Source organism: Limulus polyphemus, unplaced genomic scaffold (genome assembly GCF_000517525.1).
Source record: "Limulus polyphemus unplaced genomic scaffold, Limulus_polyphemus-2.1.2 Scaffold1663, whole genome shotgun sequence".
Taxonomy (NCBI): Eukaryota; Metazoa; Arthropoda; class Merostomata; order Xiphosura; family Limulidae; genus Limulus; species Limulus polyphemus.
Genome location: NW_013667273.1, coordinates 142,182 through 159,683, shown reverse-complemented (window position 1 = coordinate 159,683; position 17,502 = coordinate 142,182). Strand labels below are relative to the sequence as shown.

Sequence of the window (17,502 nt, the reverse complement as noted above, 5' to 3'; positions counted from 1 at the left end):
ACTTAACAACCTTTATAACAGACACTATAAATTACAGTGATTCGCACACTTTACTTGTGGTGCCTACTGTTTGCTTGACTCAATTATCTCTATCTGCATATCTATCTATCGCTGGCTTATATACTAAAAAAGAGGGCGTCTAGCAAACACTGGGAAATTCGCGAGGTTAACCGATAAGTCATGATCCTTCTCGAAACTCCAGCGAGCATGCTCCCAGAGTCGCGTGACTTCCGCTGTCGTAACAATATATATTGATCCCTAGTTGTCTTTATAGAGTTTAAAGATTTTATATTGTACTTGTACTATATACAGGTGTTATACTGTATACTAAAGACATGCCACCTAAGCAAGTGTCACTGTTTTCATGCTTTAAACAATGAATAATTTTTCATTCTTAACATTTTTTTTGGTCTACTTTGTTGTTTGAACACATTTTTGCATTTTATGTTAATATTTTAGGCTTGTTTTTTAAATACCAAAATAACATTCATTAGAGTATACCCATTCAGTTATTTTATTTATACTATACTGTAGTATATAAACACCAAAAATGTTTTTTCTTAATTTAATAAAATTAATTATCATTATATTATTAAGGGGAGCTATGGAAGGTCAAGAATGAGAGGCAATCATAATCTCGTCTTGTCAGGAATGTTCCCATAAAGGAAGTATTGCAATACCTTTCTCATCTGAGTGGACTTAAGACTTTTTCTGTAAATGTGAGGTCAATGAGTGTTAGCTTATATAGATGATTTTTCAAAAATGATATGTGATAAACTTTAAAATTAAGTTTTGAATGATTACAACACCGTAAACAATATCTTTATAGTTTATTTTACGTGACACATTACATAGGCTCAACTAAAGTATATCATGATTGTGATTTAACAATTTTGAGTAGATAAAAGTTCTTCACATCAAATTTAAAGTTTGTTAGTAGTGGTTGGGAATAGAAGTTAATTTGCCTAGTTTCTCTTTTATTACTATCTTTGAGGGTAAGGGACAGATATCTTCCAGGGATTAATCAAAATAAAATGAGCACGAACACTGATTCTCACTTAGAAACTAGGAACAAAATGAATGTCAAGTATAGTACAGATGATGGACAAGTATTTACAGTAATTTTATGTGTGTATCAGGTTGATATAATTTGTTTCTGTGTGAATTATAATATATTAAACTATGTATTGTAACAGCAGAATCAACTATTTAGTTTGGTTTAGATGGAGAGATTGATTTACAGTAGATTCTAAGTTACCAACAAATATGCCAAAATAATATTCTAATATATGAAACAAGTTTTAGCCAGATATGATCTAATGTATTATGTTCGGAGATTGTAAGATGAAAGAGGGCTTTGGTACGTTCAATCTGAACTGTGTTTTAACAAAAAGTTGAATTTAAATTTTAAAGCAAATAACTGATTCAAATTTTAGCTAGGGTCTTTCCATTCACATATTCAACAAATACAATGTGTTATGAAATGAAATGCATGATAATGATTCAGTCAAAAAATGTTTTTTATTCATTCAAAAACAGTTCAATGCAAATACTAGGACTGGAAAGTCTCACAGACTAATTCAAGTCATTTTACTTACTTTTTCGGCAGACAGCTTTTGGACTGAGATCATCATTTTCATTGTAATAAACTCTAACAACACAGCGTTCACCTTCTTCACAGCTATGTACCTTTAAGAAAACAAATAATCACAATAAATCTAACAGATCCTGATTTGAATTTTCTTGAGGTAACAACAAAGTTAAACTTATTTTGTGTACTATATACTCAACAAATACTGCCATTATAATAATAATAAATGTAAAAAATACACAGATAGAGATATTTGATTATCAAAAGTTTTATCAAAATACCTAAAGTTTCTGCAAAATTAAGCAATAAAATCCTTCTTTCATTTTCTCAGTTGTCTAGATTCTTTCAATTAATTCTCTATTTCTCTATTTTCAATGTGTATTTTGCATCATTTTTTTTGTGATGGTTAGTCACTGTGGTAATTAAATTAAACTCATTTTACACCAGAAAATTCAGAAGTCCACTGACAGACAAATAATTCAGAAATGAAGAGATACAGGAAAAATAGTTGTTGGTAGTATGGAATGAGATGTTGCAAGCCAACCTTGTGACAATATCATTGAAGTAATTCAAGGTCATGTCTTTTGGAAATGTTATTAATACACATCATACAACCAAAATATCAGTGACAAAGACATAGCCAATGATAAATGAAACATTGTAAACCAAAAATTACCAAAATTACTCCCATCCCAGCTCCTCTAGACATCAAAAATAGAGGATTTTTTCCCCCAAATCTTGTTATACCCACAAGAGTGCACCTTTAAGCAAAAAAAAACAAACGTGAATTAATAAAGTGTTTTTTGACAAATTAATACACCTGTCTATCAATGATTTGTTAAAAAAATGGAAAAGCTTAATGAAATGGTTTATTTTATAACATTTTTTTACAATAGGAAAAAAATAAGAGAAAAATGTCAAACAACTGTTTTTGAAGTGATAGAATAGAGAGAAGGCAGCTAGTCAACACTACCCACAACCAACTATTCAGACACTCTTTACCAATGAATAGTGGAATTGGCTGTACATTATAATGCCCCCACAGCTGATAGGATGAATACTTGTAGTGGTCAGTGGAGGGATTTAGACTTTTTCAACAATAAGGTTAGATAAAATAACTTGTACTCTGCGGATAGTTTAAAAAACACTTTTTTATCTTTTTTTTACTTAAACTAAATTTCTGTATAGCCCCATTGAAGATACAATGTCAAAATGTAGATAGAAATAAAAGATATCTAAGAAAGTACTTTTATAAATGATCTGGAAAGAAAAGTTGTTTCTTCTAACTTTATTGTCGAAAACAGATTTCTTTAACTAACAAATACCTAATCCTTTTCAGTAATACCTCAGTATCTTCCTTGCTCATCTTATACTTTCCATATATGTATTTAAAACTCTTTTAAAATTTTCTCCTACTACATAATGCAAAGCAACACTTAACAACTGCAAAACAGTACATGAAAAATTTAACATAAAATACATTCCTGCATAGAAAACATTGCTGTGACACTTTTTGGCATGGTTTTCTTTAGTTTTTTATGTTTGCTGGATTTGTTAAAAATAATATAACCTACTGTCTACAGCCTGCAGTGATAACTACATATAACAATAGTCAAGTACAATCTTCAGCATGAAAGAACACCAGCAACTGAACAGATAAAAATGATTGATAAATTAGGAACAATCACATCTATGTGCATGTACAAAGTAAAAAACACACACACTGTATAAAGAATAATAAACTAAAGTACAATCAACAGAAAAGTGTATGAAGAGTATAAAAAAGCTCACAAAATAAAAAGAACCTTTCAGCCTTATGTTAAGAAAATGTGTCACTATTTCTTAAGCCTTTAATGTAAACGTATATATCAGAACTCATTTGTCCTAAGAATGAGCTTTGGATCTCTTAATTGTATATGATGAATTGAGTTCACTGATCATTAACATATTTAGAAAAGTAATGCTTTAATGAATGAAACCTAGATGCTCACAAAATAACTGTGATCAGGTTTATAAAGACTACATGCAAGTTTCTGTCCAGTTCACATCTAATACAGTGAAAGCATTCACCTATGCCAAGAGTAACACCATGGAAAAATAGAAAATTTATAGGATTATATCCTGAAATAAAAGGCTTTCTCTACTTTTGCAATGAATTACAGACTTTAGTGGACCTCTGAGATACCTGCACTCCTCATGAACAACAATAACACAAATAAATGCACCCCTTTCATGCATGTGGAGTTGTGCTACAGAATATCAAAAAACTAACCATAGCAAAGTTACACTAACCTAGATTCAAGGTGTAAGATCAAATATTTGCATAAACAGATTATTCTTCCTTTGAAAGGTCGAAAAGGTTGAAAGATATTAAAATAACATCCCCTTACATAAGGTATCATATAAGCATTGTGCTACAGCTACTTCAACATTATGTAAAAAGTGGCATAATAATCATTTGAAGAACAGTTTAACATAGTCCTACTATATGGAGAGTATCACCAAAATGTCCAGGTTGCTGCTGGATTACGTGCTGAATGGTTACCAGATGAATGACATCCTTCATACCATATGATAGTAAATGTGTGTTGAGGCTGCATACTACAGGCTCACTTGTGCACAGATGCCATGTGGGCAGACAAAGAGAATAAATCTTGAAAATTAAGTAGCCATATTGGTACTTGTCACATATTAAAAAACATACTGAAAACAGCTACAGATTGTTTGATACCATTTCATAATAATATTAGGATGTTTACCTCAACTGCATTCATTCCTATAACTGTCATAGTTGTGTGGGGTTTTTGATCATTTTTATTTTAAAACTTTTCGTTTGCAGTTGATATTTATGAGGTATGATGAATGTTAATAAAAGTTCCAAAGTTAAAGTTGACTTTAAATGAACTCAATGATATTGTCACAACACCTCATTCCATACTATTAACAATTCTTTTCCTGTATCTTTCCATTTTGGAAATGGACTTCTGAGTAACCCAATATACTATATAATTATTAAATACTACCATTAATTCATTTCCACTCAAACACTTTTTTACTTTAATTTGTTTAGAGTAAACAGTATTCACATACTTTACTGTAAAATAATTTTCTTGTAATGCAGTGAATGATCTTTAACAACATTTCACTTTTTTTCAGTAACACTTAGAATTCTAATATATCCATTTATTAATTCAGAAAAGTTAAAAATGACTTAATGGTGGATGCATACGACAAAAAAATTCCCTCACCAGAGTACTGGATAGTCTAGGACAAATACATAAAACAAGGAACAGTAAGCAGGCAAAACATGTTTCAGATATTCTAAACAAATAAAACAATATACTAAAAAGAAAAGATAATACTGAAAAAGGGAAAAGCTAAACAGACAAGTTAAAAAAAAAAGGAAAAGAAGAAAAATGATCCTAGTTTTTGGAGAAGCTTGGTCTTCCTCTGCAATAGAGATTTAGTGTTTTTTGTTTTGTTCTACTCACACCAGCTTTAGTTTAGAACTATTGAATTGCATTCACCCACTGTTAGCTTTATCTTAAACTCAAATCATTATTTTAAATGAATTACTGTGAGATAAAAAATGTTACCTGGCAAGGGTTGAAGCACCGACAGAAGGTGCAGCCTTGTTGATCATGATATTCATCTATTCCATATGGACACTGGAGCTGACCACAGTTTGTGGTAGGACAGCCAAGTTCATTTGATTGCAGAGTTGTGGACGAATCATGTTCTTTACTGACAGTTGTGTCATCATCCGGAACCGCTGATAGTGGTTAGATAGAAAATACGTGTTAAAAGCATATTAAAAAAGTCTGTTATTCCACATGGATGAGACAAATATTGGGAAAAGCTCAACATTTTTGTTTATCTTTTTTTGGAAATAAAAATCTATAAATACACAGATAGAGGGATGTACAACTACCTGTCAAAATACCTAGTATTTCTGTAGGGTTAAGAAAGAAATTCCATTTTTTCTTTCCCCTTGTTATCTAGGCTCTCTCTCTTATTTTGTCAACGAATAACTAAAACGGCACTAAAGCAATTACTACAAACTGTAAAAAAAATTAGAAATTCAAAAACACCAATATAAGTTCCTCAGTAGTTACTTGCTCTTGAGTGGATTTTCTTTGATAACTGTGAAATTACCAACTTGTTTACATAACACTCACTACGTATTGGGTCCACATATTACATCATATTTAATAATTTTATGTTTTTACTTGTTAGCACATTCAGTGTATATAATTGATCAGAAAATTTGGGTGAAGACATTTTCTATGTAAAATACATAACAAACTCCAGCCATAATTAGTAGAATTAACTGCAATATTGATGTCCCTTTTTTTAATTTCGATTTTTATGCATGAGTCATAAGGACCCCAACTACAGATGCATATAGGGTTCAAATAACTCAATGAACCCAACTAGAGAATTCATTATGCCATATGATTTTATACAAATATGAGCTAAAATCAGTATAAAAAAAAGTACAGCAATTATAGTTTTATTCAGATCGCAAATATTGGGTCATTTCCCCCTTTAAAATGCATATTTAAAGTTTATATGACTATATGTTTCAATATCTTGAATGTTTGTAAAGTACATAGCAATTAGTTAAAATTTAAAAACTAGGCTCTTCCACATTTTATGATTAAAGAAATTTCTATATTTTGTAAATAATCAACATTTTTAGAACCCAAATTACTAAAGAATTGTTGCCTCCTATCATCTTTAAGGGATTCTAAATGTATAAAATGTCTTAGCAGATGGAGTTCTGCCCCAGACATCCTAATTGGAACAGGAGGGGACAACTCCTCCTGTGACTGTGGTGCTCAGCTTCTCCAAGTGTACTAAAGAAAAGTTTTGTCAAACCCCCTTAAATAAAACACTTGATCCACAATAGGACCTTTAGTAATAAAGATAGGGACTCAGAAGCAACTTGATGCATAAATAATTTAGAAAATGTGTTAAAATATCCAATATGGTATATATCCCATTGATAATTCTAGGGTTAATGACTGAGCAATTGTTTATTTTCTAAAAGTGAATCTCTGGTAAACAGAAACTCATAGTAAGCTAGTTACAGCAACCTGAGTCATTTGTGAATTTTACTTACTGGATTTCAAATAATTATTTTTGCTCAAGAGGAAACTTAAGGGCAAGAATTAAAGTTAAAACTTAATTAAAAATGTGTATTTTAGCCACAATGTTGTAAAGGTAAAACTTAGAAAAGAAGAAATAATATAGATAACACATCGAATACATAAAAATATATGTCTATGTAATTTATGCCTCTTCTGAAACTGTAGAAATGAACCTTGAATTTCTACTTACGAGCACTTCCAGTGCAAAATTTCATACAAAAGTGATATGATTTGAAGCGGTTTTTGTTCCCTTCACAACCACTATAAACAAAAGGCAAACACTGTTGACTTTTTGGGTCAAAAAACCAACGAGGTAAAGATTCATCACAGGTCCCAGGATCAACAGACAATGAACAGACATCTAATGCAAATAAAATTGAAACAAACACAGGCTCTTGTCAAGAACATGCAATGAAATACTAACACAAGACAATTTCAAGTGGCATACAAAAACAAATGTATTGTACTTTATATTCATTCATAACAATCCATGAGAAGTTAAACTATGGCTTGTAAAACGATTCACATTCAGGAATTCATGTAACTGTGTGAGATAAATATTTTGATAAAGATTTCAATGTTGCCTGACAGTCCTTCCCATTCAATACAAGAAAAATGTAAAAAAAATAATAGTAAAAAAATACTTCTGAGGAGAAAAGCTAAACAAAAACAATACATATAAGAAGAAACACAAATATAAACAACACAACGGATCTTCTCGTGCATAGATCTCGAAAAGCATTTTCAAAAACGAAAGAATGATGCTGAATTTTTTCTTGAAAAATAATCTTATTTACAATAAAAGAAGTAAAAATTGTCTAATATTTAGATGCAAACTAGAATTCAGTGTATCATTTACATAGACTATGTTGTCTCTGTTTTTCATTTTAAAACGTTCTTGAATAGGTAGTCTCTGTAGACAGATGTTCAAGGAAAAGCTATCTTCTCTTTCTGACAGATTTTAAAGATCAAAGTACCCAGTTTTAGGATATAACCATATATATGTTTAAACATACCATAAATAGTCTGGAATGCACAGTATCCTAATTTTATTCAAATGTTTTTCTTAAGAATTTAATTTCAAGTTATAATAGTTGACTAACCTAGTTGAACACTAAAACATAAACTGTTAGGTATCTGGGAATGTTCCGACAGTTCTAAACCTTTGATAATCTACCTTTACAACTTAGTCCTACAGTTATGATGTCACAAAGTGGAATTACTTTTAAAGCATATCTTTAAACTTGATAGATCATCTAATAATTTATCTTACAGTTGGTTCATAACCTCATTTTAATAGCAAGGTTTGGAGTTGCTGTTCATTACTTCTATAATCATCTTGTTCAGGGAGGAGTTTTAAATATTTTTTTACACGAAAAATAACAAAGGTTATATAATGTTTTAGATTTCTATAAAATTAACAAAAAAGCACCCCACTCTTTTGTATTAAAAACTAAAATATGTACATGATTTTTTATAAATAAGAAATTATATAATAACACATTACCTGCATTGGTAATTGCAGTAGGTTTTTCTGGGAAAGGTTTTTCTATAATATTGGAAAAATGATTTCAATATAATTCATACACTAGTTAAGTCACCTTTCTATAAAACAATAAAATTATTAATGAGTTTGACTTAATCTTCAAAGAGTAACAAAACTGCAGTCTGATTGTGAAAGAGTTAGTTTCAGTCATTATGTATTATTATTATATTTATTCTTTTTTAATGCAAGTGTTCTTCACCTGCACTGCCAGTGACACTGAAATACTGCAGTACTGACTTGCTGTATCAAGGTCATCAGGTGAACTGATCATAAATTCACTTTAAAGTTTACAAAATGCAGTTCAAAAAGCACTTCCTTATTTTTTTAAGCCTTACTATGTGAGAAATTTTACAAAAAGGAAACATAGTATTATAAAATTACAATGCAAAACAGACAGCTTACAAACTACTAAAATGAATCATTTGCTGCAATAATATCATTATATATACACAAAACAATAGCAAGAACAATAATAGTAATACAAGAAGAAGATGTGGTCTTTAAAAATAATTCACTTTTACGTTCAGATGTTTTTTCTTATAGAAAAGTTCACAATCTTTGCTGTGTAATGTCATTAAGTATAGATAAAATAATAAGAATTACAATAATAATAATAACAATACAGTAAAATATGTAGCCTTGTAACATAATTTATTTTTACCTTCTATTGGCTTTTTCACACAGCGAAGTTCACAATCACTTCGGTCTTTAAAGCGATTGTTATTTCCTTCACAACCTCCATATATGAATCGTTTGCAGATGTTGTTTCTAGCATCATAGTACCACTGTGGAATGAAGTCTCTGCAAGATCCCTTATCACGAGGCTGAGCACACACATCTTTGGGGACTAAAACAAAATGGCATGTTTTTAAAGTATATCATATTAATAAATGTGGAATTAAAAACTGGCCAGATTCTTAAACAAGCTTTTCTCAATCAACAAAGAAGAAAATAAGACCACTTGACAAATATTATTTCAATCAATATCAAGTCTTCCCAGCTTAGCAAAGAATACTACTAGTTCTCAGATAAAACAACAGTAGATAAGATCATTCATCTTCAAATTTGAATTAAACCACAGAAATATCTGATAATAATTTATGTGCAAAAGTTCAAATAAAAATGGGGGAAAAAAAGGTGACTACATTCATATTTAACAAACTAAGGACAAATATATTTATTTATTACTATGCATAGCTTATGATGCTTTTTTACAAAGAGAAGTTACTTTTAATTAACACTTGCAATTTCAAAGAAGTGAGAAAGAATATTTTTTGCAGGAAAAAAAAAGAAGATTCATCCAAGACAATCAAGCTAAATTTGATAATGAATTACATGCAAAAATTAAAGATTCTAATTCAGAACAGCAAAGATGAAAATACACAGCACAAAACGTATATCAATAAACATAGATTTAATTAAACAATTTAAACCAATGTAAAAGAAAAACAATGCTGGAAAAATTAGAAACTGAATTTGCTTATGAATAATGTATAATCAGTCTATAGGTAAGAATTGTTAAAAGTATTATCAACAACCTCTTTCAAAATTCTTACCATGTAACATAACTTGAATCACTTGGTTGACAATTATTATTTTTACTCTTCTTGACACAAATAACTGGCAAGGTTTACAATTATTCAAATTCTTTTTGCTAAAGTAATTATCAAAAGAAATAGCTATTAACATGAAGTGAAAAATGCTTACGATCCATTTTTATTGTGACAGCTTTGGTAGTCGTTTCTGGTTGCACAGGAAGTGTTGTGGGAAGAGTTGGTTGAGAAGTGTGTTGTTTACAACTGTCTTCACAGCTCTCTCGGCTGTTAAACCTATTGGAATTTCCTTCACATCCACCATATGTAAATTCAAAGCACTGATCAGACCTACTGTCATAATACCACTGTGAGAAAACTCCTTGACATGGTCCTTTTATTTTTGGAAGTAGGCAAATATCTATTAAGAATAAGTCAAAAGTAATTATATACAGATACTCTACCTTTTTTTTTTGAGAAAAAAATTACATGTGTTTCTGCTAATTTGAATCTGATGATACAACATTTGTTTATAACAAATTCTCAAAATTCATACTTACTCTGAGAGTTTCCACATTTACTTTCACATTCAGACCTAGTTCTATAATTATTTTCATTGCCTTGACAACCACCATATCGAAACTCCTTACACACTCCATCATTTTTATCATAGAAAAACCTGAGCTCCACCTCTGAGCATGGCCCTGAATCTTGATCCAAGAAGCAAAACTCTGTGGAAGAAAGAGAGAGAAAATTAACTAGCTTTGAAAAATAAGATTCCCATTAATATATCAGATTTTTAAAGTCTCAAATCCTCTGTGAGAAAAATCATGTTGATAGTTAATGATATGGACTTAGAGCATGGCAATTAACTCTATTAATCAATATAATAAATAACCTATGAGCATCAATTACATCAATTAATGTAATATAAAAAAATAACTGATTAATCAAAATTACAATTACATTTATTAACATCAGGAAAATAACCAACAAATTGAAATTAGTGTTTCTGATTAGTACTGTTTGCGATTATTTCAACTATCAAAGTAAACAAACTACTGCTAGTATGTATGATTTCTCTTTACCACTTTTGGTTGTAAAGCCTAATCAGGACTCTCTAAAATAATAAACTAATCAAAATTAGTGTTCCCGATTAGTATAATTTTAAATTATTCCAACTATCCAAGTCTCATGTGAGAATAATTGATTAGTGGAGTGTAAATGGTTAATGACTGCAATGATTAATTCATTATCAAACTTCATTAGTCACCCAGCTTTATATATTATTAGTGTCTAATTAGGTACCCCACACTTTAGGAAATGCTGGTATAACTTACACTTTACACAGAGCATTATATCTTGTTTGCATGCTACAGTACAGTTTATCAATATACATTTCTGGGATATTGTTCCAAATGTACTTTATATTATTTCCCACAATTCGGGCAAGTTGTTTGGTTGCTTTTTTACCTTCTGAATTTTTACATAAACCCAGCAGCCTAAATAATATTTATACTGGAACTTTGTATAGGTCAAGCAATGGTTATGACTGTTCTTTTGCCCTCTTTATTGTCAACATATTCTTGGGATTACTGTCTTGCTATAAGATGAATCACTGCCTAATAGGTTGTATTTCTAAGGGAATGACATGATGGACCAGAATCTGCATGTACTTATCAGCATTCAGGGTGCCATAAATTTTGTGAAGAGCACCAATACCACTGGCTGAGATGTAGCTCCAAAGCGGTAACAATCCCCCATTATGCTTCGATGCAGATGTTGCCAATCAACTATGATATCATTCTCCTTTCTGCCAAGAACAAACTGTAGTTGGTTGTTGCCAAACAATTCCAATTTGGCTTCATCTGTAAAGTGCTCATGTCTCTGGCTTTGTTCATTTCACTGTTTGTGGTCCAATGCCATTTCAACCTTTTAGTGTGGTTATCTCTTCCCAACAGCAGTTTTAAGCAGCTACAAGTCCATTATTGAAACTATCTTGTGCTAAAGTGTATCTTACTGTTCTCAAGGTAACATTCACACCTTTAGTTACAGAAAAGTTGTTGGCAACATTTGTACTCAACCGTTATCCATGTCGTAAAGAGTATAAATACTTTAAGATACTTAACATCAACTTTCATTATGAACTGTGCCAGTTTCACTCATAAAGAGTATAAATACTCTAAGATACTTAACATCAACTTTCATTATGAACTGTGCCAGTTTCACTCATAAAGAGTATAAATACTCTAAGATACTTAACATCAACTTTCATTATGAACTGTGCCAGTTTCACATATTCTATTCAGAATCTTGAATATTGCTCATACTGAAACATGGAATTTTACAAGTTTTCATTTGTAGTATCCTTGATCAGCCAAAGCTTTGATTTATACACATCTGCCATGCAGTATTTCAGGCCTGAAAACCATAACTTTATAGGCTTTATATGGGCATGGCACTTTCTGATTGGTTGAATGACAATGTGTGACTCTACTCTGGTGAAGTTTATTTTCACACACTAGTAATATTTGACTTTTATAATATTTTCTTTCCACTTCCATAACTATCTTTAATACTGTACATAATTATTATTTGAAAAGTAATTGTATTTGGCTGGATGTTTTGCTCAACAAAGGTAATAGTTAACATTTTAAAATACATTACTGTAAAATGTCCAGGTGCCTCAAATTTAATACACCTGTAATATTATTTCTTTTATTGCATTTAAAAATACACTGCCTTGGAAATTAAAATATATGTTTTAAAAAAAACAAAAATACTGACTTTTGTTTAATATTTCAATTACTGAAATTTATGTCTTACTACATCCTTGGAAAGCTCTCCAAAAACAATAAAAAAAGTTGTTTTATAAAAATGTAAATTCTGTTTATGTTTTGATTCAAAAAACACTGCACTATTTTTATTATCACTAATGCACAGTAAAAATAATTTCTTTACCATACCAAAACTATAAGCAAGCTGATGTTTTTACATATTAATTGGAAGGCTTTAGTTAAAATGACTTTTACACCTCTTTATGTTTTTTTACATTTCTTTTCAATGACTTTCTTTGCCCAGTTAACAGTTATTTAGGCCAATAAAATCTTGTTGGAAAAATGAAAGTTGATACAGACATGTGCAAAATGATCTAACTAAGCCTAGAAATTGTCCTGATCTTGTTCCAGGTAAAATATATATATTTTTTCTTATCATACTACAATATCATAATTAAATGAAGTATAAAATGGTAAAGCAAGTATTTCTTAAATGTCAAGAAAAAATCAGGACTGCAATTGTGGCTGATGTTATCAAACATCATTTCTTTTAGCAGCATATTACCAAGTTAAGCTTTCATCAGTCCTCTGCTCTGATTTCTAACCAATTATCCACTGAACTGAAAGCCAAGCTGGCTTACACATTTGATAAAAACTGTAAATGAGTTTAGATCATTAACCTATGACTTGTCAAAGCTAAGATATAGGCAGTTTGCATAACAGCATGCAGGGGCAGATCCAAGGTTTTCAAAAGGGTGGGGATCCAAATAAATGAATATTGGAAAGGTCCAAGAAGCTGAAATTTCTCTAATTCCAATTCCTGACCCTTTCCATTGCCAGTCACTAACACTGGTAAATTAGCAAGAAGAAATCCATATGATAATATATTCTTCTACTTTCTCCTTCATTTGCAGAGCTGACTGTTAGAATCAGGGTCTTGAAGTGATCACAAGAATCAAGTTATATCAAGCATTGTTCACTGATGGGCTAGAGAGAGAGGTGGATTTTTTTGATCATACTAATGAAAAGGATTCCTTCAAAGTCATGCGATGGGATTTAAATCAATTATAATAAAAACCTTTAAGGCTATCATCAACATTTTAGATATTACTGAGTGTCTAGATCCCTTTCCATACAGGAAAAAGAACATTATTGATCCTATAAAACAACTAAATATAATATTTATACCACTTTCCTCTCTATTTTTCTCTATTTCTATTTATAATGTTTTACTGTTTCCTTCAATTTTGGTTTCTGTATTGAAAAGGGAGGCTCCTCCCTGGATTCTGCCCCCTGTTGAGGCAATTAAAGTTGATAAACAGTGATTGATTAAAACTGATAAAACTATACTTTTATTGATGATACAAGTTCAAATTGGCACTGTTTTGTTAAAAACTATTTCAACTTTCCTCCTAGGAGGCTATCAATGTTGTATTATGCTCAGAAAAAAATCAGAAAATTCATAAACACTAATGTTTTTGTTTCGAGCATGCTGAATCAATTTAAAATTCAAAATCACAATTTTTAAAATTTTTATAAATGTAAAATTAAATATATATAAACTTTTTCATTTTCAATACATTTCAATTTTGGAGTTTTTAAAGATAGAGCATGGAAGCATCAATACAACTTTATTTTTTATAAATTTTATTAATTCAATGGTGCAATTTTTCCCTCAGAGTAGGGTGCATCCAGTTGAGCACCATTAAGTTAATGGATAAAACTAATGTAATGATTAAGATTTCTATAACACATATATTTTTTAATTGTTATATTTAAAACTGTGTATATAGCTCTAACAGGAGTGACATGTATAAGAGACTCAGCCCCCCCCCCCAATAAATCTTCCCTCAGGGGGGCATTATTTTCACCAACTCAAAATTATTATACAGTATTTCTGAATAGAGAAAGCGAGACAGAAAGATTGAAAGAGGGTATTTGTGAATCATTGTGAAGTTTATTCATTCAGAAGCACGAAATGATTCTTGACAGTTGTGTAACCCCATACACATGTGAGAGAATAACCAACTCAAGCAAAAGACTCACTTGTCACCTATGATTTTTACCTTGATATTACTATATGATTACAACTGTTTATAATAATTAACTAATATTCATTTCTCATTAAAGCAAACTACCTATAGATCAGAACTAAAAATATACACAGTAATGATCATAGCTGATTAGTTATACAGTTCAAACTATCTTTATAATGATTAGAATGCACTGTTTCATCAGTCAGGTACTTCTCACTGTCAACAATATATAATACATGTGTCTATAAAGAACACAGACCAAAGACCACATTACATGTAATAATTTCACTTTACACAACATAGTGATAATTAGAACCTTAAACGAATGAACAGAGCTAACTAACCAGTTCTGAATTTCTCAGGTGGAAGTTCTGTAACAGTTGGTTTTCCACACCTTTCTTGGCATTTCAATAAAGATTCAAAATTATTATTGTTTCCACCACAGCCACTGTAATAGAATCTACGGCATTCACCTTCTTCTGCATCATAGAACCACCGATCTTCAAATTCATAACAGTTACCAATCTCTTTGGGCAATATACATACATCTCTCCCTGGAAAAAATAAAAAAATTTCTTTTCTTGAAAAGAGGAACTTACCGATGAGCTACAAAGAACTATTTCAATTATTAATATTAAACAAATGCTCACAAAGTTCATTACTGTAAGGGTAATGAGGATTATTAGTTTCTTTCAGAGTTTTCTTGCAAAGCTACATATATGGCTCTGTGCATACAGCTATCCCTAATTTTAAAGTGACAGACCAGATGAATGGCAGCTTGTCAACAGTGCCCATCACCAATTTTTGTCTGAGGAAATAGTAGGATTTGATCACCACTGTTATAGAGCAACCATGGCTCACAAGTGCAGAGCAATAGGCCACAAACCACAAAATACAGTACAAGCACTAACCACAAACCACAACACACAGTACAACCACACTAACCACAAAACACAGACAAGCACACTAACTACAAAACCTCAGATTCACAGTACAAGCACACTAACCACAAAACACAGACAGGCACATTAACTACAAAACCTCAGATTCACAGTACAAACACACTAACCACAAAACACAGACAAGCACACTAACCACAAAAGACAGACAAGCACATTAACTACAAAACCTCAGATTCACAGTACAAACACACTAACCACAAAACACAGACAAGCACACTAACCACAAAAGTCAGACAAGCACATTAACTACAAAACCTCAGATTCACAGTACAAGCACACTAACCACAAAACACAGACAAGCACACTAACTACAAACCTTCTACCTCACTTGCCAGAGGAAATGAGAAGGAAGTATTTGCAATTTCAATAAAATAATTGTAAGCTCACTGTTATTTATTAAACTATGCATGGAAAATATTGTAAACCTTATCCAAATTAATAAGATTGCTGATTTTCTAGTTTGCTTTATAAAAATCTCAAGAACCAATAGTTGTTCTTAAAGTTTTGAACCACTTTTCAAATTAAGTGCAAATTTGCATACTCTATATCTCTGATACTGAAAATATTCTTTTTTATCTTAGAAATTATTATTTTTCAATTGTGATCAGGAAGTTGTTTTCCTTCTTTCTTACTTCATTTTGTTTTATTTTATTTCTTTTTCTTTGGGTACCCCTTTAGTGACTACCACATATCCCCAATAATACTCATACTACAGTTTAAAAAAACACTGCTGCAGTACTTTCAACTACAGCAGTTTGGAAATATTATTGATTTCTAAATAAGATAATAGTTTGAAAGGAAAATCAGAAATGACATTAAATGAAGGATAAATAATCACATACTTTTTAACTTAACATGCTGCTAAACAAACATAAACAAGTTTTGTAAACTATCTTCAGAATTAAAAGAAAGAAGGTTTTGGGACATCAGTGTATCATGTTTCTTGGATAAAACCACCTTGCCTGTAGTTTGTGCAGGCCAACTATGGGAGTGTTTCTTTCTTTTTTATTCTATATAAGCTAAAAATTTCCCTAAAAATGCATTTTACACTAATGCAAGACTTTTGAACTTGGTTTTCTATAATGTCTAAAGCAGATGTTTGTTTAAACAGGACTATTAGTTCTCTTTATGAAGATTACCTAATTTGTCAGCTCAAAATTGATGAACAAATTCTATTTGGAATCAATCAAAAATCAAAACCAAACATTTGTTGCAACATAAAAATATAACCTGCTCCATATCTTTATGAACTGAAATTATGAAATGTTGAACTTAAATGAATCTTTAAATTCAACATTGAATGTAGATACAAACATATTGTTGCGTCAGCAAGGTCACGTGAATAGTATCACGCCACATCCTTCTCGAACCTTCGTGAATTGTCGAGAGACTACTAGATTGGGGGTAGTCTGGTATATATATAAGATGATCACAACGTGACGGAACAATGTGTGTAATTGAATTGAGTATTGTTGAGTCGTGAGATGTTCGTTGAGAATTATAGCGTTTGTTATAGCGCGACTCTTGAAATTAAGTGTATCGCAAAGTTATATTCGGAAAGAATAAACCAGTTTTATTTAAGAAAGAACTTGTATCGGTAAAGTTTCTTCGGTAAGAATTTACGGAAAATTAACTAACAAACGGAGACATAACAAATTGTTGTCAGAGAGTGGGACCAAAAAATGGAAACGAGAAGTGGCAAATCAAACTACAGCCTAGCAGACTTGATGGCAACAATACAAGAGCAGCAAAAGAAACAAGAAGAACGAGAAAATAAACAAAAAGAGAGACAATAGCAGTTGCAAGAAAACCTGCAACAGTGGCAGCTCGAACAGCAAAATAAACAAGAAGAGAGATTATAGCAGTTGTTGGAGGAAAAAGAAAAGAAACAAGAAGAGAGACAAC

The 17,502-nt window shown here is 31.0% G+C and overlaps 1 protein-coding gene across 2 annotated transcripts in view; it reads right to left on the bottom strand.

Annotated features, from left to right (window-relative positions):
• Window positions 1–17,502, bottom strand: part of LOC106464477 (papilin-like) — a 159,676-nt gene that overhangs the window by 10,386 nt on the left and 131,788 nt on the right. For both annotated transcript variants that reach the window (XM_022392199.1, XM_022392200.1), the window contains exons 26-33: window positions 14,980–15,189; window positions 10,383–10,553; window positions 9,998–10,243; window positions 8,952–9,137; window positions 8,252–8,293; window positions 6,935–7,105; window positions 5,188–5,363; window positions 1,599–1,689 (exon numbers count right to left, since the gene is read on the bottom strand). In XM_022392199.1, coding sequence (XP_022247907.1) covers window positions 1,599–1,689; window positions 5,188–5,363; window positions 6,935–7,105; window positions 8,252–8,293; window positions 8,952–9,137; window positions 9,998–10,243; window positions 10,383–10,553; window positions 14,980–15,189 — 1,293 coding nt within the window. The remainder of the gene's footprint in view (window positions 1–1,598; window positions 1,690–5,187; window positions 5,364–6,934; window positions 7,106–8,251; window positions 8,294–8,951; window positions 9,138–9,997; window positions 10,244–10,382; window positions 10,554–14,979; window positions 15,190–17,502) is intronic.